The following is a 21,668-nucleotide window of genomic DNA, read 5'->3' as shown; positions in this document are numbered from 1 at the left end:
ATGTTTATACGTCAGTACCACTATGCAAAAAATTAGAAGCCTCATGCTGTGGTCTCTAACAGGTCCAGTGGTTGTTGGTACAACTCCAAACAGAACCAGATACAAGCATGTGGCTTTTAATTTGGGATTAGCTCGTGATTCACTGCTTGGACCCACTTCGGTGCACCAGGACCCAAAAGGGAACACCACAACCACAGCCACGGCCATGATGCATTTGTTCCACTGCTGCCTTGGATTCTGACCAGGAAAATAATCCGTGCGGAATCGAAAATACTTAGCAAAATCCTAAAAAGTCAATTTAGATGATGCCATTAGTGTTGGAGCATAAAAAGAGCACAATGTGTTGTTAAGTAATTTTCTTTATTGGCAACAGTGGTAAAAAAAAAAAAAAAAAGAAAGAAAAGAAAAAAAAAGGCAAAGAAAAGAAGAGGAAAACTGGAAGGAACCCGCACCAGTTCTGAAACACAAATATTTGTAGTTGCAAGAGGTTGTCTGTAACGGAGAGTTTACAGAGTACAAGAAAGCACAGGGAAAATCCAGAAAATGATACAGAAATTGCAGTTAAGTATATAAATACAATAAATATGTCTGAAACAAAACTGACATGTAAATATACAACTGAGAACAAGATGACAGCAGAAAAAAAAATTCCATTACACCTTCAACAAACATGAAAATAAAAGACCATTTTGGTGTACTGAAGGAACAAAAGATATTCACCAAGTACATCCACTGAGTTCCCTTTTTGTTTGTCCCATTATTTATTGTGTTAAGAATCCCTGATTTTAAAGAACAGTACGAATAATGCAATGTAACATAATACATCAAACTTTCAAAGCGAACAGATTTTAAATCATTCCATCTTACAGTAACATGTAAAACATGGTGCATTTCGCTCAGTTCAAGTTTAAAATGGTGTAATGACAAGATCTCTGATGGGAAAACAAGAGACTGCCAGATTTTGGGAAGATTCCTTTTTTTTAGTAAGATAAGTAAAGGTCTTCGCCTTCAAATACCAAAATGATTAAGTGATTATATTACGATATATTCTATAGCCTGATATTCTGATTAGATTAAATACTGAAACATTATTTGATTATAGCTTGCTAATTGAAGAACATCAACAGGCCAATGCGTTGGCTTTCAATTTAAGGCAGGCAAACAAACACAGATTCAATAAATACAACCAAATGTTCTAACACAATCATCCATCCACCATTTTACATCATTCTATCAGACACAAACCACACGTAAACTAAGACTGAATCTCATTTAGAAGTAAACTTCTTGGTGCAAAACAAGCTCATAAGCTCAAAAACTTAAACACATTTTCTCACAAACAAAATGTAACATGGTAGCAAATGATATGCAAGTTGACCTATACCCATCTGAAAGAGTTCAAGTAATGTCAATTGTTGGCCAGTAATAAACTTAAGATGGTTTGTCGTAGTTTCAAACATCATGTGTACAGCATCAGTTCGAATATTTGACATCCAGTATAACCAGTAACTTGTAGCCGACTTTTGAATTAGTAGGTAGTTCTAATGCGTTTCTATCAGTAAAGCTGAATGTGATCTATATCTAACGCTTTGTTTGCTGGTGAGGTGTCCAGGAAGAGAGACACTGTTCTTTTCTCCTACTGTATGCTTACAGAAGAAAAGAAAACTGAAGAAATAAAAAAAATTAATGAGAAAAATAGGTTTAATTGTGATTCTCAGAATTCAAGGGAATATTCTAAAATGTCAGTAAGCTCGCTAAATTTACAGCAGGGGTCGTCTGACAAAAGGGGTTGTCAAAAGGTAATTTTTTTGTATCGTCCACATATTGTCGAACTACAGAAGAACAGGTCTGGTCGAAGAATTTCGGGTTTGCTTTACGTTTCTTGTTAAATAGACGTATGAATGCTAAACAAAGCCCTGGAACTCTAGACTGTAATTTTGGGGCTTGGTGGCCAAGGGTAGTTTGTAATCATAGACCAGGCGGTTAGCAAGAACAACGTGGTTCGGCTGCTTATAGGCAGTGCCATTGAGTGTTGATAAACAGTCGAACGTTTTAAACTTCAGCTGGACGGGACAAGACAGAAGTCCTAGCTCATATTACACAACTCAAACCTTCAGTCCACAAAGCTCAAAGCATAACGGATTTAAAATGAAAACTGGTATGCAAACATACTGTGACTGAAAGTGCAATGAACTTATAAAAAAAACATTGAACAAATTGCAAATGTGAAAATGCAATAATTAAATCATGTTAAAAACATAAAAAAAGATATTTTTTGTTCTAAGGAAGTTTATCTTCATGTTCTAGATCAAGGTTCTTCGGCATCGTAGGTTAACTACAGCGTGGAGGGAAACCGAATGGAGCGGCCAGACAGCCATCTTGCAGCGCTCATTTTCACCAAACCATTAATGGATTAGAAGCTCTATTTGTGTCCTGAAATTGGTTTGAATCATCACTCTTGGATTGTGAGTCTGCCAAAAAAAGTGCATTATTTTACATCAGTCAGTGAGAGTGTTTATGTGCAAGTGTGTGAGTGTACTTTGCCTGTATTTGTCGGTTGGCCCTGGCTGTCATTTGGTAGATGAAAGGGAAGGGTAAATTGGTATCATTATGAAGCCTCTGCTCTTCGGGAGCTGAATTATTGTCTCTGTGCCCATCTCTCTCAGGTGAGGGAGAATGTAAAAAAAACAAAAACTCCTCTGTTTCTCGGTTTTCAGGGAGCACTTCCACCGAAGGACCACAGTATCTTGTGCTTCTTGGATACAGCAGCACTCGGACTTCATTAGAGCAGTGTGTTCAGGTGTCCAGCTCGAAGCAGTCTAGGACTTGGTCATCAGGGCTGTCGTGAGGGCCGTGCCTCCTCCAGAATGACGCCGGCTTCTTGTGCAGTTCTCTGCGTACGCATCGCGGGCACGGCTGGGCTCGCATCCGACACTCGGCGTGGAAGACGGCTCCGCAGCCATCGCATCTGCAGTCAAAACAGGAGAACGCTGATGGTTGATCCAAACATCCATTGATAGTCAAAACAGTTCTGTCTTATATATATATATATATATATATATATATATATATATATATATATATATATATATATAGTGGTGTGAAAAAGTGTTTGCCCCCTTGGTAAATATGATCAAATATGGCTGTAAAAAATAAATCTGCATTTTTAATCCTTTTGATATTTTATTTTAAAAATGTGCAAAAATCGAACCTTTCATTGAAGTAAAATAATTGAAAGTGGGGGGAAAATCACATTATGAAATAAATGTTTTTCTCCAAAACACGTTGGGAACAATTGTTTGCCCCCTTTTATTAAATACTTTTTGCAACCTCTTTTTCCCAAGATAACAGCTCTGAGTCTTCTCCTATAATGCCTGATGAGTTTGGAGAACACCTGACAAGAGATCAGAGACCATTCCTCCATACAGAATCTCTCCATCCTGTTCTCCGTTATAAGATTTCTAGCACATGCTGTCAGGTTTAGATTTTTTATCTGTTGGTATTTAATCGAATCCGTGATGCCATGTATCTGAACAAAATGTTCAGGACCTCAGGCAGAAAATTAGGCCCACAGCATTAAAGATACAGCAGAGTATTTCATTTTACACACGGGGTACTTTTTTTATCCCTGTGTGCACCAAACCCATCTTAAGTGTTTGCTGCCAAAAAAGCTAATGTTTTTGTTTCATCTGACAATATATATTCAACATTTTAAGTGGATCAAAACCTTTCATCAAAGTTATACATGGATTTTGAACAATACCCGTTCTTGTTTGATGAACTTTTTTTATCAAATGTTGACTAATATATATATATAAGTGTGTATATACATGTGTATATATATACACGTGTGTGTGTGTGTGTGTGTGTGTGTGTGTGTGTGTGTGTGTGTGTGTGTGTGTGTGTGTGTGTGTGTGTGTGTGTGTGTGTGTGTGTGTGTAAACATATAGTACATGTCCTTTTAAATATCTTCTTTTATGCAGGCTAAAAAGGTTAGTCCCAATCTATATAAAACTACTACTTCCTTTACTAGAACAATTAGGAGCTCAAGGGCTCCTCATTCCTCTAAAGAGAAGCGACTTCTCTCTGTGCACCATCATGGGCGGTAGTAGCCCAGTGGTTAAAGTTTTTGGGCTGCCAAGCCAAGACTTAAACCAAGATCACTGTTGGCAAAGAGGTTGTGCAATACTAACCAGAAGTACTACTGGTGGTCCGTTCCTGAAAACGGTCTGCTTTGCACAAAAGCATAAAAAGGCCTTGTTCTTATTAGAGTTTTAGAAAGGCATTCTTCTTGATCTAATATGATTTCCTCTCTTTATATAGAACTATTAGTAAACAGACCCCCAGAAATGAAAAAGTATTGCAATCTGAAGCATGCCCAACATAAATAAAACCTAAAGCATGCTAACAAGATAATACTAGCTGACAGGATGTCTATTTTAAATCGGCCTCTATAAATAAATAATTCTTTCCAACAGTAAGGATCCAAAAGCCATAAGGGCTGTGGTGTACTTGCTCATCAGAGAGGTGTGGTGGTGGTTTGTGGAATTTATGGATTTACAGTGGGGCGTGGAAACACCTTCTGCTCTTATGACTGCACAGTAGTGGCCTATTGAGCATGTACTGTTACAGATACAACATGAAGTGCATACAAACACACCCATGAAATTCTGGATAAACTAAACAGGTCATGCAGTGAAGCAGTTAGTGCACACCTGGATCCAGCTGTACTAACAGACATGCTCAATCAATCATGGACAGATGCGACTGGGTCTATCAGTGAATCAACATGTACCAATAGTAAGGCTGTAAAACGATTTATAATTAAATGCAATGAATCTCTGAATGAATATATTTGTAATATTCTTAATTTGATATGTATTTAAAAAAAGCATATATATATATATATATATATATATATATATATATATATATATACACATATACACACACAATTTATTAAAACAATTTATATACTTTTAAAATATGTAAATATTAAAAGAAACAAAAATGTATTCACATATTGAGCAAGAAAAATATATAATTTATTTTTATATATATTTAAATATACACAAATAAATAAATGTAAGGTCTCTCTCCATACAAACTCGAAATTTCATTCTGTTCTGTCTGATATTCTGTAGACTGGTCAGAATAGTCTACAGAAAATCACACAGAACAAAATGAAATATCGAAAGTTTAAATATGAAATGGGGAAAAATATTTGAACTATTTTAAATAAATGTAACTGCATTAACCTTATCTAATTCATTGTAACACACCCCTAACCGATAGTCATTGAGGCTTTATCAGTGTTGCCGTGTGAGGAGCTATGTTTAAATAGCAGCATCTGTTCTGGGAACTGCACTCCACTTCGCTGGAGAGTCCGAAAGATTCTAGTCACACTGGTGGTATGAAGACCAGAGAGCGGTTTATCAGCTGCAGGCCATAAGCGGCCAACACACAGCCTGCTGAAAAAAAGCTGAGATGCTCGAAGGATTAACTGTCCCCTTACAAAGGGTGTACTATCACTGCATCATCACACCTCAATCCACCACCCGCTGGGTGTGACTAACATGACACAGAGGCTGGACAATCATCAGCAATGAGCTGCGGACCATTTGACAGACAACTGGCACTTATATAAACCACACCTGTGGTTCCACTGAGTCTAGTTAGTGAAACGTAATTGCAACAATGGCTGAAAAGTTAAGCTACTTTTGTTTTTTCAGGCCACTGTATGTAGCATCTTTGATTTCACAGAGCTCAAACGTCATGAGACATTTAGAGGTGAAACAGCGGCTACATGTCTCACCTTCTGGTGGAATTCTCCTGGAAGGGATAGATGACCTGACCGTTTTGACAAAGCTCACAGATGAAGCCCTTCTCCCGGCACAGACTACAGCTGTAGACATGAGAGCTGGCAAACTTGATCACCTTAGAGAGGAAGGGAGCGAGCTTTCCATCTATGACCTGCAGAAAAGAGAAAGACATTACAAAAGTGGAAACTGTAAGCATTCCATAACTGAGGGGTGGGCGATATGATTGTCACAATAGGAGTCATTTTATTTCACTTTAACAAGATATATCACAATATAGTTATTTTTGCTGGAAATAAGGTTATTACGATACCAAAAGTTTAGATTCCAATCAAATTTCACAATTCTCAACACCAATTTCGCAGCAAAATTGTTAGCAATAAAATAAGGAACTAATTACAAGCAAATAGGACAAATAAATGCAACAGTACAAAGATACAAACGAAATAAAGAGTGCTTTATGTTTTTCAGGTAGGTCTATCTAACAGAAGAAACACTACAGAAATGTAGGATGTAAAGGTTTGTGTGCGTTTCGGATGTGTGCTCACAGAAACAGAAATCAGAAGCAAGCAAGTACCGAATTGAGTTTCTTTAGCATCTTAGTGTGGTTGCATGGTTTACAATTGCTTGAACGTTTAAACTGGCAAGGCTTTAAAACGCATGCAAATGATATACTTTTGTGACAGCACAGCGCTGCAACCTCATACGAGCGTAACCGCAGTAGGTGCAATAGTCTAAAATCTACCAGTTGTTAAATAACACATTTTGCCATACTCTACCAGTATGTCGCTCACCCTTACAAGACTGAATCTTGAAAATTACAGTAATCATCCTGTTAACAGTTAGAGGTCTATCTGAGATTTTTAGCGACTGGACAAACACTTAAGAACAAGATACAATGGGAGCCAAGTACAAAAAAAAAAAATGTAAGAAGAAAAAAAAGACATCACATCAGGAATCCACATGAAAACTAATGAATGCTTAGAGAGTGGGGGGTTGGCTACGGATCGAGGGTGGGGTAATTCCTTTTGGGAGACTGTTTGCAAAAAATAATATGTGAATGCCATTTATCGGCCAGAGTAGTTAAAAATCGGCCTGGTCTTTGAAAGCGGGGCGCTGAAGAAGGTGTATTGTGGGATGTTGAATGAGACAGGGGAAGGGGCCTAGACCTCCAGTGCATATTCACCAAGGGGGCAGAGACAAGTGGCTACACCTGGCAGCACTGCAGCACACCAATTAAAGGGCCTGCCAGCATTCTTCAGCCCTTCCACAAGGATGGAGGAGGAGAAGAGGGGACAGTGGAGCAGGAGAGCTGGGGAGGGTGGGACGGGAAGGCTCGAGGGAAAAGAAAGAATAAAAGGAGGACCACCGAAGTCTCCCACGAAAGACACGCACACACATATGTGAGCAGGGAGAATGGGTTGAAAAGGGGAAGGTTTGTGTGGGAACAGCAAACCTAGACTCTACAGCCATCGCCAAAGTTGCCAGATGATGTGTTTTGTTACTTAAAACATGGTTTGTATGGTTTACATTTATGCACTGGGCAGACGCTTGTATCCAAAGCGACTTAGGTGGGATTCAAGGAACATGTTTTATCAGTTCTTGCCTCCCCTTGGAATCCCATGACTTTTGTATTTCTAGTGCAGTTCTCTAATGTTTGAGCTACAGGGTTTATTGGAAGGTTGTACACCAAAATTTCTACATTTCTTACATTAGTGTATTAATGTCCATGGGAATGAACTGGGTAATGTGTATTGTGCTCCAAGACTGAGCGATATATATCGAATACTTTATGATTTTTCCGGTGATATAAGATTAAGCAACAAAGAAGCATTTAAAATCTACTTGGAAATAATTTTGTTGACCATTGTTGCAGATGGTTCCTCTAACTGAAAGACAAAAGTAACCCTTTTAAGCCATTTCAAAGCAAACATAATGTAGATGTACATTTATAATATAGTATATAAATATTTTTAAATTATATTAAATAACATTTTTAGATTATATTAAATAGTCAAAAGGCTTTTTAACGCCAAACCCTACCGTGCTCTCAAAATGTAATAATAATTATCATCATCATCAATTTTATATAGCGCCTACAATTAGCTTATACTTTACATAAGTAGCTTTTAGGTGCTTAACAAAATAAAGAAAAATAATAAAATCTACAATACAAATATGGGTATAACCCTCTGTGTCAGTGTCGGTCAAAAATGACAGAATTTTTTATTCCAATGAAATGATTGTACTATATTTTAATTAGATAATGTTTTTTATTTAATAGTTTGTATGTTGGGGCATTTTATGGTATTAAATTATATTTATGCAGTAGTTATATAATCCATTTATTCACTTTTTTTTAACATGGACCTGAAAGTTAAATTTCCAACTTAAACTGCCATCAATCTTGAATGCTTTGGAGCACAGACTTAAGTTTGGACTCTTTTTAAAAACACTTGGCAGATTATTGGAAAAAAAAAAGTTTTACATTTATTGTTATGAAAATGCACAAAAATATCATTTCAATTTTTTTATACAAAATATATATTTTCCAAAACACATTTTACTCTAAAACTGTGAGAAAATCAAGGCCATTAATCTAAACAAGCTGTGTTCCAAATTTGAGGTTGATAACTAAAAAAAAGTAGCTTTCAGTAAGAATTTGTTTGTGCGCAGTACCAAACGTTTCCAATAAATGAAATTTGTCTCCCATTCATTTCCAATGCTGTCATTTTTTACTCCGAACAATACAAGTGTGACACACAAGAAGTGCCAAAACCTTTACCAAAAAATTACCAAAGTGCCAAAAAATTCTGGTAAAAAATGACTCAACAGCACCAGACTTATACACTCCAAGAATATTTTCATTACATTTGATCCCTTTTCAACATTTCATAATTCACTATTAGAAAGAATTCTTCACATTCCACCAAAGCACTGCCCAAGTCAAAAAGACACTAGGCAGAAAGACCCACATGCAATAAAGTAGTCATTGTCAATGCCCAATGAACATAAAGGTGAAGCTGTTGGCAGCCTTTCTCAGTACAGGCACCAGGAGAGCCCTTAACCATCCATCCATCAAGTAGCTTTCAGTTCAGAGTCAGGCACTCCTGTTTTTCTCTGACAGAAGCCCAATACCCTGCCTTTTCCCATGTGGTGGAGTAATATAGCAAGGCATTAAGGAAACGCTGCAAGCCACCAATCAAAGCGGTGTGGTGAGCACACTTGCCGTCCTTTGGTAAAGATGATGTATACTCCCCTTGATCAATGTTGGCAGAGGGAGTAATTAAGCATTTCAATAATTTAGCAGGCAAGGTGAGCGAAACAGCGAGTACGCCAGACTTAATGGGGAGGGACTGTGAAGAGCAAGAGGGCTGTTAAGAAGAGTTACGGACAAAGAAGTGAAAGTGTGAATTTATGCATCAACAGCTAGACAAGATCAACTGATTTAAAATGAGTTGCATTAAATCACCCTCAAGGGCTCAGTTAAATAGTAATAAGGATAAATGTTACCTAAAATATTACTATACATTAAAACACATTCATAAATATAAATGTATATTAATTTTCTTAAATATACGTTAATAATACACTTATTATACGTAATATACACTACACATTAAATGGATCAAAATTGACATTAAAGACATTTATAATGTTGCAAATATTTCTGTTTAAATGTTTATTTTTTATTCTTGTTACTTTAAATGTTCTATTCATCAACAAATCCTGAATTTTTTTTTTTTAATCATTGTTTCCACAAACAACACAACTGTTTTCAACATTGATAATAATAAGAAATGTCTCTTGAGCAGCAATCAGCATATTAGCAGGATTTGTGAAGCATAATTTGACACTGAAGACTGGAGTAATGATGCTGAAAATTCAGCTTTGCCATCACAGGAATAAATTACATTTAAAAATATATTACAATAGAAAACAGTTATTTTAAATAATCATATTTAACTAATTTACTAATGTGCTTTTGATCAAGTTAATGCAACCTTGCATAAGAGACTTCTAAATCATAAAAAAAACCTCTTACAGACCCCACATTTTTGAACGGTGAAAAAGTATACACGTAAAATAATACAATTTAATCCTCAAAATAAACATGACAAAAAATTTGTTTATATTAGTCACTTAGAAATATTAGTCACTATTCAAATTTGAGACATTTTTTATGTAAAATCTTTGTACAGATGGTCAGATGTTTATCTATTGAAGCACAATATGCACATTGGATCATCTCAAATAAGGCTGGAGAACATGATCATCAGGTTTTAAACAAACTTGCAGTTCAAGCAAAAGGGAGAAACTGAAATAAGATATTCTGAAATTCATGTTCATTTTAAAGTCATTGTTTAACTCTGAAGAATGCTGAAGAAAAACCCTATAAAAATGCTAAACATGCATTAAAGTTGGGCGACTCACTAAAACCAGCATCTTTGTGGCTATTTCGGGGGGCATGGGTGACGTCTGCCAAATCAGCTCCCCCCAAATCCCCCACCTTTTGCTCCTGTCTTGCATGTGCTTTGTTGTCAGTTGCTTAATCCCCTAAAACCACAGTTTAGCGCCTACTTCTTCATCCCCTCCTCAGCCCTGGCCCTAATGTCCTCGCCCGCTCCATTAAACGGCAGAGAAAGGGCCCAGATTAGACAGATAAAGAAAGTGTGAGCTCTGTTTGGATAACACCCTCCCTGCCAGGGCCTCGCAAAACAGGATTACAACTGGCGTGTGTGAGGAAGTGAGAGAGAGCCGGCCAGCCAGGGTACAGCCGCGTGAGATGGGCATGAGAGAAACAGCGTGAAGATCCATCATATTTGTGGACCATGGACAGTAAATGGTCATAACAGACCTGGGGCCTGTACCATGATGGTAGTTGAACAAACTCAGGGTTGCAGGATTAGTTTCGAGTTGAGAAAACCAAACTAATCCAACCAGGCTTAGTTGGTACCATGATGCTGATCATCAACTTTCTCTGTCAACTCAGGCTTTGATCCTGAGTTTAGGTGTGACATCAGTAGAGAACAGCCAATCACATGCTGAGAAAGAGTGAAAATGCGATTCATTTCTCGCGAGAGAAGCAGCGCGATTCACTTCTCTCTTCTGCAGAATATTACGAGATTAAAAAAAATATTAAGAATTTATACAAATTCACACAGCAAGAAAATAGCTGTCTATGAAAGAGGACAACTAAAAGAAAAAGTCTTGCTATATCAGTGCAAGTAAAAGTTGTGAAGTTAGTTTATACAGTTGATAAAGGTATTGAGAATTGAACATTTAAGCTCAAATGTAGTCATTGTTTAGCTTTATCTATTGATTCTAAAGCGCATTTATATTACCTTTATATATTTATTCATTTAAACTCTGTGATCGATTAAGGGTATAATAATTACATAAATAATATATACTAAAAGCAAGACAATTTTGTCTTTAAAAATCATTTGCTATGTAGTGTACAGTAGAAACAGGTGGAGTGACTTTATCCTTTGCTCACACCTGATTGTTCCGGTTTGCAACCTCTTACCTGGAGCATAACCTGTCCCGGACCAGGTTAGCCGTGGAGCGTAAGTTACTATGGCGATGAACACAGCTAAAAGCCAAACCACTTTCATAGTGCCTAAAACCCAGGGTGTGCGCAAACTAAACTGAAACATACTTGGCTAGCCACCTGAACCAGCTTCATGGTGTAGGCCCCAGGTGTGATTTAGGCATCCTAGAAGCAAGATGGTTTTACGAAAGTTGATGTTTCTCTTGATGAGAAAAAACCACTCGATTCAGATATGTAACTTCTGAGGACCTGAATGTTATCGCTTGAGCTCAATTAAGTGCATATTGTTGCAGAATGTTGGCAAGACGAATGCTGTTGCCTTCGGTACAACGCATACAATACAATTAGCATTTATATAGCACTCTACTTGTGTCCATCTTGGTGCACTTGGTAAACTTTCCATACACTTCCAGTGAAGATATCAAACAAGCAGTGGCCAAACAAAGCTGGCTTATGGGCAAGTTTAACGCAAACGAATATGGTAAAGGGGGTCATGTTTTTAAAAAAAGATTGCCAAAAAATTAGTGCTAATTGTTCGAATAAATGAGGAGAGCATTCGGATTTGGTCTATAGTGTGTTTGGAGTCTTGCTGGAGATCAGCATTGAGTGACCTCAACACGGAGGGCGAGCATTCCAGAGCCGCGGAGGAACCGGCACTAAGTAGAAACACTAAAAGAAAATGGCTCCTTAATAAGGTAAGCCAATTAAGAAGCTGAAAGAGAAAGTAATGTGACGTGAATGGGAAATGCCTCGAATTTGGGCCTTACACAGGCAGTGGGGGAGAGAGTATAAAGGTCTTGTGCTGAATGTGATGAATAAAAAGTACACAAGAAGGGGGACAAAGTACTGACAGTGCAGAGAGTATTTAAGAACCACGGACAACTGTGCCGTTTCACTTCAAAGATGCAAGTATGAGCCAAATTGGTGTAACAAAGAAAACTGGGTTCACAATAGCAAAACAATATTCTGAATTTTTAAAGAGAAGCCAATTTTTAGGTACTTTTATAAGACCCACAGCCCCAATACTGAGCAATATTACTGTGACACAAACAGGCAGAGAAAAAGAGAAAGAAAGACTATGGTAAGCATTACTACTACAATTGGTCTTACTTAAGCCCCTTTCACAGAGAGCATTGATCCCAGAAAATTTCCATACAATTGCTAGAGTGCCTTCTGTGTGAACGCAAACACATCCCGAGATTGATCCTGGGATGGGGATCTAGTAACATTGATGGGATCAGTCCCGGAACGCGCCCTGTGTGAACAAAAAGCAGGACCAATGCCGTATGGGGTGTGAAGCTTAGATAATTTGCCAACTTAGTGGAACGGTACGCGAAGCGCTAGTTTTTGATGCACGAGTGTGGTTTCTCAAGAAAGAAATCTCAGACAGTGGGGAGACATTATAGGTCACATCCTGATGTCACTTGTCTTTACGGGATCTTTACGGGATGTGTGTGAACGCACACACAGATTCCAGAAAATCACAGGCAGTGTGAAAGAACCAAAAAAAAACAACAAAAAAAAACCAAACAACCCCAGGACACATTAATCACTGTTTTTTCAGGAATCTCTGTGTAAAAGAGGCTTTAGGGTTAGGGGTTTAAAGGAGCTGTATGTAGTTTTCAGCGGCCTCTAGCGGTGATGTTTCAGATTGCAACCAATAAGTTTACAAGCGCGTGCTCTTGCGCGTGCGTGCTCGAATTTATGAGCGAGCACTGTGGGTACCGGCCAGACTGAAACGCAACACACCGGAGAAAGCATCCCACAACATGCTGGAAACTCAGGTAAACTCCCACTGCAACGTTACAATAATAGGCTAATTTTATCAGCTTGACGCTGAACTAATGCTCCATGCTCGTACCATGATAAGTATGGAACCCTATCAACCGTGCCGAATTTTGCCACTGCGAGCACCACTTCACATTTTCTTCAGGAAATGTACACTCGTTTGTAGATAAGGTTTCTCCATGATTCAAATGCCCTGCCGATGTTGATCTGTGTTTTTTCACCCGAAACTCATCCGATTCACGTCTGGCCTTACGAGCTTCAGTTTTTGATCAATATGTGGAGTTTGTGTTGGAGTCTGTGTTTTGCTGGGAGCAGGTCGTTTCTTAGTGTTATCAGACATGTCATAAGTTGCATAAGTTATAAGTCCATGTCATAAGTTGCAGTGTCGTCGCTGTTGAGTGCAAAGTCAGTAGGCTAGACTAGACGAGAGGCTCGGGGGCGAGCATGCAGGTGACGTCACTGTATTTCGCGGTAAATCCGACTCGGCATCTTCACATAAAAATAAGAATACTTGCTTTCAGAGGTAATAGCAAAACCCGCAAAGTGGATCATTTTAATGTGAGATTACAACACACAGGCAATAAAAAAAGGATTTGTTTTAGTAGAAAAAATACATACAGCACCTTTAAAGATACATTTAAAAATCAACTATACAGTTTTGTTTTGTGGCAAAAATTAAAATAAGTAAAAAATAAATGAATTAAAACTCATAATATAAGTAAATAATTAATTTACTATAAATGAATAAATAATTTATATGTAATATACATTTATATCTAATAATAATTTATATCTAATTGACATGTTGAATGTAAAAGACAAATAAACTTACAATAAAAAGCTAGAGAGGCAGTGTAAGGCAATGGGATATTGGGGAACAATAGAATGGAATGGAAGCAGAGGCAGGACTGTCACGCTTTGTTTTTCTGCCTGTTGCTTCTGAATGACAGTAATTAGTAGGCTGGGTGGGGGGAACATAGGGTGGAGAGGGACTCCAGCCTCCCACCAGGAGAAAGAAGGGAGAGGGGATGTGGGACAGAAGAATAGATGTTCTGAGAGCAACAGAAAAATAAGAGCAGGGGTCATTCCTAAGAAACAGAAGAGTGAAAAAAAAAATTCAGGCACGGTGGCAGGGGTGTGGGGTATGGGGGGCGGGGGTAGGGTGTGCAGATTGAGGGAAGGAGAGAGAAAAAGAGGGGAGATGAGAACACTGTTTGCAAACAACAATTGTTTAATTAACAACAATGGACTAAATGGGAAACTTTTTCCAAGTGAAACAGTAACCTGTACATTATGATGTTTTGAGGCTTGATTTCAATTAACGTACAAAAACGTGTACATTTCTTAGTTTCACTTCAATTCAGTTTTTTATCTAATATGCAAGAACAAAGAGAAAAAAGTTGATGACACAAACCCAAAAAACAAGAGCGAATTATTTGCAAGCCATACAAATATGAGCCATTGAAAACACTTAGTGAAGAGCAGAAGGTTAATGTGTCAGCGACACTGAGCTGCACATAGATCTACAGTAACTCTCTGAATGTCAGGGTTGCGAGGGAAGGGTGTGAAAAACACCCTCACTCTCACAGCCTCTCAACATCCACTGCCAGAAGACAATGACCAGACACACGCTGCATGGTGATGATGGGTGCTACAGGTGTGTGTCTGTGAAAGCGATGAAGTCTTTTATCAGGATCGTACGAGGAGATATGAGTACATATAGTCACCTACATACATACTTATGATTTTAGCCACTCTTTTTAAACATGTATGAATGTCATTGCATTGGTTTGACACAAAATATCAAACCAAGTGGCATTTATGTTCAAGAAATAATTCATTTAAAAAAAACATTCTATGCAAATGTTTGTCAATACTTTGTACCGTAATACAAAAATTTTTTTTTTGAAAGTTCTCTTTTGCTCACCAAGGCTGCATTTATGTATGTTTTCTATTTAAACATATTTTAAAATGTAATTTATTCCTGTGATGGCAGAGCTGTATTTTCAGCAGTCATTACTCCAATATTTAGTGTCACATGACCCTTTAGAAATCATTCTAATATGCTGATTTGTTGTTCAAGAAATATTTCCGTTTCAGAAATTGTGTTTAAAAAAAAAAATAAAACTGAAATATTTATTTTTCAGTCATGCTGCTTCGTATTTTTGTGGAAACCGTAATAAATGTATAATTTATCTGAAAAATAAATATTTTGTAACGTCTTTACGATCACTTTTGGTCACTGTAATGCATCCTTGCAGAATGAAAAAATAAATAAAACATTTACGACAGTCTGCACTGTTCAAAACAAAGAGAAAAAGTATTGTTTCTGGATCATATTCATAGTAACAGTGATGAATATATGTGGTTACAATACTGAGAATTGACTTCATACATACACAAAAACCTATACACCAGTTGAGTCTGTAAATAAAAGGCCCAGAGAAGTGAATTAGCCCTGAGAAAACACCTGACATATTTTGGTTGGCAATTCATTTCCATTAGGATCGATATTTTCTAGTGCAATAATATTCAATTTGAACTGTGCCCAAATACTTTTTGGAGCAATTGTTGTGTGTTGACAGAGTTCAAAATCTTTTAAGATTCTACACATCTGCACATTTTACAGTATTCAGTGAAACTTCATAGATTATTTCGTAGATTACAAAACAATACTGAAAATGATCCTGTGTCAGCCTGTATATGTATAAAGAGAGAGAAAAAAGGAATGGTTAAGACAGGGAAGAAACTCACCTGCTGCAGGTCTGCCAATGAGTAGAGGTGCACGTGCTGTAACAGGTATTCTCTTGGAAAGATCCTGCAGAAAAAAAACAAGAAAAATAACATGAAATAGCATAAAAAGCATATAAACATTACCTCAAGTCATAACTGAGCCTGAACATATCTGTAGAAAAATAACTGCAATAGCTTACACACAAATCTATTTCAGGGGGAACGCTAGTTTCCCGCCTTTCCGCCTCTGTATCCATGACAACATGGGTCTAAATTGCTTGGAAATAGGGGTTAATTCAATTGAATTAGAAAAAGGCTGTAAAATAGGCATTTAAAAAGCACTATCCCTTATTATGGGTGAAGTGGGGCGGCTCAGTCTCTCTCTCTCCATCTGGCTGGCTATTATGGCCCTCTTCACCTCTCTCCTCCCATGAGCCAACACTCGCTCTTTCCCTCTCTCATTCACCCACGCCTGCTCACATTACAAACTCAAGGGCCCACAGAATTATCCAGAAAAGAGGGGAAGGGAAAAGCAACAGGCACACTATGAGGCGGAGAGAAAAAAAAACCCGATGTGCGGTTGCGAGAAGAAAATGAAATGAAAAACTGTTATTGATCCCATCTTTTACTAACTAGTCAGTCAATAACAACCACTGACAACTGACCCAGCAGAACAGGCGATTCAGTCTAATGAAATGTTAATGTTCCTCATTGGAGATGCATAAAACAATTCATTCAGACACAAAGCTATTGGTGTAGCCACACTATAGCAGACTACTGCTGTCTTTTTTTTTTACCACAAAAGGCTGGAAAATTGGATCTATTAGGTAGTTTGGCACTGGAAACCGGTGCATCTTTACTCCTGCCCACTAATAGTTCCTCCACTCCGCTTCCTCAGTGGCTTGGTTCCGTCATTAGCAGCCCGTCAGGCAGATGTTGGGAATTAGAGACAGCCTTGCAGACCACAAACACAGCTAGAGACAGGAGAGAGGGAATTTATGGCATTAAGGCATGGGAGGAAAGCATGCTGGGTAGTTTTGAGCTATAATGGGGCATTTAGGAGTGAATTTAGCTATTATATTATGTAGAGTCGCACATGATCTAAAAATCGCCTATGTTGCACAAATGCACGCGTGTTTTGAGACTCGCTGGACATCTCAGTCTTCAGCTTTAGGGATTGTGGTGAACCTCCATCTTTTCATTCACTGCCATAATCTCATTGCTGGCTGAAGAGAAGCATGGCGGTACTCCAGACAGCCCTATTCACAGGCTCATCCCTCAGACCTCATTAGGCCAAGCAATCATTACAGCACTAATCTTAGTCTAAACTGAGGCATGGAGGCAGGGGGTGGGATGTTTACTAAGCTGAGGATGAAATCTCTTTTCAGTTGTTTATGGAAGGCTCAAGGGTCAACAGACAAGAGTTGCAGCAGGTGTCATTAGTACAAATAGAGCTGATGACAGCAGCTTTGTTTAGGGTTTGATGTATGGCACGTCAAAACCGATACTTTATCAAGAGTTGTGAACGCGTTGTCTTAGGTTTAAGAAATATCTGCATTAAAACCTTAAAGAGAGAGAGTTTAATTGTGCTGTCTTTTTGGCCATGTTGTACTGTTCTCAGACGGGTCAGAGTATTTGTAGATGTTCTTTAAACTCCTTAATGAAAAAGAATGATGCACGATGAGTAGGGTTGGTAAACGAGATCCATAAAAAAATTAATTAAAAAAAAGCAACCAAATGAAAACACCACTGCTAAATCTATAGTGCAAAGTATACAGCATCAGCCACTAACACACCTTTTGAGTGAGGTTTTACCTGCAAAGCTCTTTACTAGCTAGCCTCCGTTACACACAAACATTGTAGTTTGACTGCAACCAGCAAAAACCAGTGTAGTCTGATTCCAACACAAATGACTCTCAAAATCATGATCCAGTTCTTTTTAGTAAATCAAATAGAGCATGTTTGATTCCCAAACAAATGACTCTTATAAACCTTTTTATTATTTATTATTTAAAACAAAGTGAAAAATGCATGAGTTGGTTCTTTAGTGAATTAACACATACAGCTAAATGCCTCTAAAAAGTCATAATGGGACCATTGAGGAAGTGGAATCGTCAAGAAGAATCCTAAAGCAGAATTTTTATATTTTGATGATAAAGAATTTTCCACTGAAGTGTTTACAGATCACTCTTGACAGATTTGCGGCCTAAGAGAGGTATGAGCGCCTAATAAAGGGTCTGGAAACCACAGAGCTCAAAGCTTTACATACCCACAAATCTGTGCAACAAGTGTGGTATTACTGAACATCTTTGGAAGGCTGACAAAGAAAAGATATTGCATTGACAAGATTCCATGTTCTAATGCGCTATCTTCTGTATGACAAGATGAAATCCTAACTTAATCCCTGCGGATGTGTTACACTGATTCGCCTGCCTTTGTCAAGCTTGTTCAAGTCAGGACAGTGTTTGAAAAGAACCCTGCGTCTCTCTGGGTGTTCATTTACCTCTGGTCATGGTGACAGTCTATTTTCTGCTTTCTATATCCTCCAGCATAAATTCATCTCTGCTCATGGCAGAGCTTCATGTCTGAATCTTTTGTCATTTCTCAGGGTAAATACATTCAAGTGTTTGCAGTGCTGGTAACCAGACGATATATGACTTGTTGTCAAACAAAAGACAACCAAATCCAGCCACCGGAATCAGAGGGTGGCAAGCACATTATAAGCAAGAGGCTATATGTTGATTTAGCTGTTTTCCCTCAACCACCTATGGATAGATACTCTTTAATGGCAGAGAAACTGTGATTATGAAGTAACCTGTGATTGGTCAAAAGTAGACGAAGAAGAAAAGTCAGCGGGCACCATATTTAAGTAAACAGGCTTCTTGTAGTTGTTATTTAGAGAATTAGTATTCAAGTATTCAAACAAGAGGAAAGACAGCATTCCATGGAATAAAAAGATAAAGGTTCAAAACAACAAAAGGAACTTTTTCCAGTTAAATTATAGTTCTTAAATGGTTCCGTTAACAACTTTTTTAGTACTTTAGAGAAATAAATGGTTAGAAAAATGAAATATGACAAATTTTTTTTAAATAAATAATTTTTAAAGGTGGCATTAATACAATTCAATAATTCGCCTTGTAAAAGACATATTAGACAACAGCACTAAACAAAAAAACACACTACACTGCCGTTCAAAAGTGTTATATTTTTACATCGTTACAATTATTTATTTATTTTTTTATAAATGCTGTTCAAAGAATCCTGAAAAATAATGAATCACAGTTTCCACTAAATATGAAGCATCACACCTGTTTTCAACATTGATAATAATAAGAAAAGTTTCTTAAGCAGCAGATCAGCATATTAGAATGATTTCTGAAAGACACTGAGCTCTGGAGCAATGGCTGCTTAAAATATATAATTACAGTTATAGTCATTTAAAATTGTAATAATATTTCAGAATTAATGCGTTTATTATTTAAATTAATTTTTGATCATATATATGCAGCCTGGGTGAGCATAAGAGACTTCTTTCAAAACATTAGAAAACACATGTATGTGATTGATTCACCAAAAAGAACTGGGCTGAGTCCGAAATCGCATATTCTCTTGAGTAGGTACTTATTTTGAATAAGTAATTACTTCACGACCGCTAAAAAAGTATGTTCTATACAGTAGGAGTGTGTGTAGTATGAATGTAATCCAGTCGTACTACATCCGCCATGTTGTCATTAACATGTGACCTACCAGTGTCAGTTGCATCGCTTCACTGTCATTCATAAATCCTCTCCTGTGGCCTCATGGGATAATAAAGTGTTCATCGTATGCACATTTCAGAGTCTCGCCGGAAGTAGTAGGTCATCCGGATACTTGTGAATTCCGAAATACTTATTTTGTCTCATACTGTTTTTCGCCTACTATATAGTAAGGGAAGTATACGATTTCGGATGCAGCCCTGGTTTATAGGAGTCATTCATTCAGGAATCGATTAGACTACACTGGCTGTCCTGTGTGGTTTTGATCCACTTCAAAAGATTTTCAAAAAGAATTTCTCAAGAATCAGACAATACCAATTGCACTGTATGCTTACGGTTCACTCAAAATATCTAGCTCATAATAGTCATTCACTTGGAAAATGGACTATACTGGTGGTTGTGTTGTATGTTTCACACTGTGGATCCAGTAGCAGTGTTGCAGTGCCCCTGAATAGTAGAGCAAATCAAAACGGGTTCTTATTTCCCAAGCCTAGACACGAGGGAGAACTATTGAAAGGTAAAGACTAAGGTAGTAAGCGTGTGTGTGGATGCCCCTGCAGTTCAATGAGGTGCATTAGGTGTGGACTGTGACAGATCTCCCCCTTCTCTCAATGGCTTAGTGTAAACACTTGTGGGCCTCTTCACAACCGCTGATGAGTCTCCGGGCTGGGCGATGAATGGCTAAGGTAATATTTTAGCGCCACCGCCCTCATCAATCCTACACTGTTTGGAAAAGCGAAGCATTAGCCTGATGCCTGCTAATAGCCTGGCCATAAACACTAGCCCTCTAGCGCTGCCTCCTGCTAGGGTCACCACTGCTACACCCCGTAAACACAGCGGCCAGATAAAGTCACCGCTCGGTGGGCAGCTGGGACCGCTCCAAGAAGATGAACCTCGGAGAGGATATTCAGTTCAAGCTGAGGTTCCCTTTTGCAAGAGCCCTCACGTCTGCACTTCAAACGGCCATCCTGTTTCTACGTCACCATGGAGTTCAAAGGAGCGAATACATAGGAAAGGGTACTGGCCCATTCAATAATTCAGTGATTCAAAACAACAAACAGCGTTCTGAACATGTAGCTAAGAGTGCATTAGCAACAGCATTAAGTCAACATTTGAAGTTTTTTTTATGAACGTTTTTGTTATGCCATACTTGATTTCAATAGGGAAAAGAAAGAATAAGATGGAAATTAGTTTACCACAACAAGAGCTCTATGTCTATCTGAGGATGTGTTTCATGGGCACTAGGAGAAATAAACTGCAGTTTCCTCTATTTTTCCCACACAAAAATAAAGCTTTGGTGATCATTTGCACACCGTGATGTTATAAACTTTCTTTGACTTTCTTCTGTGGAACGCAAAAGAAGATATTTTGAAGAATGTCTCAGCATTTCATATATAATATATAATAATAAAGATTGTGATGCAGGCTCATAAGAACCACACTACAGTAAATGATCTTAAAATGTACAGTCGATTTTTGGGTGAAACATCTAAACTTCCACTTAACCCTAAATTCAATAAACAGTTATCTTTTTCTGATGATTAACTGTTAGTATAAAAGGAGCTGAGCCATTTGTTGGGGAAACGCTGGTGGTAGCTTTCCATTGTGTGATATTTCATCACAGAGCTGTACATGCTTTCGTCTCCTATGGTGTGAATGTTTAAGGCCTCTTAGCGCAATCTCATGGTCTCCACACTGACCCTGGTAAGAGCACAAAGCATTCATCACATAGACAAGCCTTTTAGTGCTGAAACCTTTGCATAAACACAGCTCCTTCACATTCCTGCTGAACATGGACCTTAGAAATCCACGAAAGATCTGCTTATTCCCAAAAACCCAAATGCATTCCTTGAAATAGCATTACAAATTCACACTTTGTCGGTGCTACATGCTAGCTAAATACATGTCTATATTACGTTGAATCTCTCTCTACTGTACACATTTGCAGGGTAACAAACCAGATGCTACCAGCAGCAGTCAACCACTATTTTATGTGCCTTGGAAGACTCTACAAATATT

General features: G+C 37.9%; 1 protein-coding gene across 2 annotated transcripts in view; it reads right to left on the bottom strand.

Moving 5' to 3' along the window:
- Positions 1-341: 341 nt before the first annotated feature.
- plekhm3 (pleckstrin homology domain containing, family M, member 3) overlaps positions 342-21,668 on the bottom strand; it is a 40,819-nt gene continuing 19,492 nt past the window's right edge. The window contains exons 6-8 of one of the 2 annotated variants that reach the window (XM_082176377.1): positions 15,916-15,979; positions 5,816-5,973; positions 342-2,968 (exon numbers count right to left, since the gene is read on the bottom strand). In XM_082176377.1, coding sequence (XP_082032503.1) covers positions 2,797-2,968; positions 5,816-5,973; positions 15,916-15,979 — 394 coding nt within the window. In that variant the 3' untranslated portion in view covers positions 342-2,796. Of the gene's footprint in view, positions 2,969-5,815; positions 5,974-15,915; positions 15,980-16,691; positions 16,869-21,668 lie in introns of those variants that run through there. The other variant, XR_014207783.1, reaches the window with a different exon arrangement.

Source organism: Leuciscus leuciscus (genome assembly GCF_965113295.1).
Source record: "Leuciscus leuciscus genome assembly, chromosome: 7".
NCBI classification, from domain to species: domain Eukaryota; kingdom Metazoa; phylum Chordata; class Actinopteri; order Cypriniformes; family Leuciscidae; genus Leuciscus; species Leuciscus leuciscus.
This window is presented reverse-complemented; position numbering and strand designations above follow the sequence as displayed.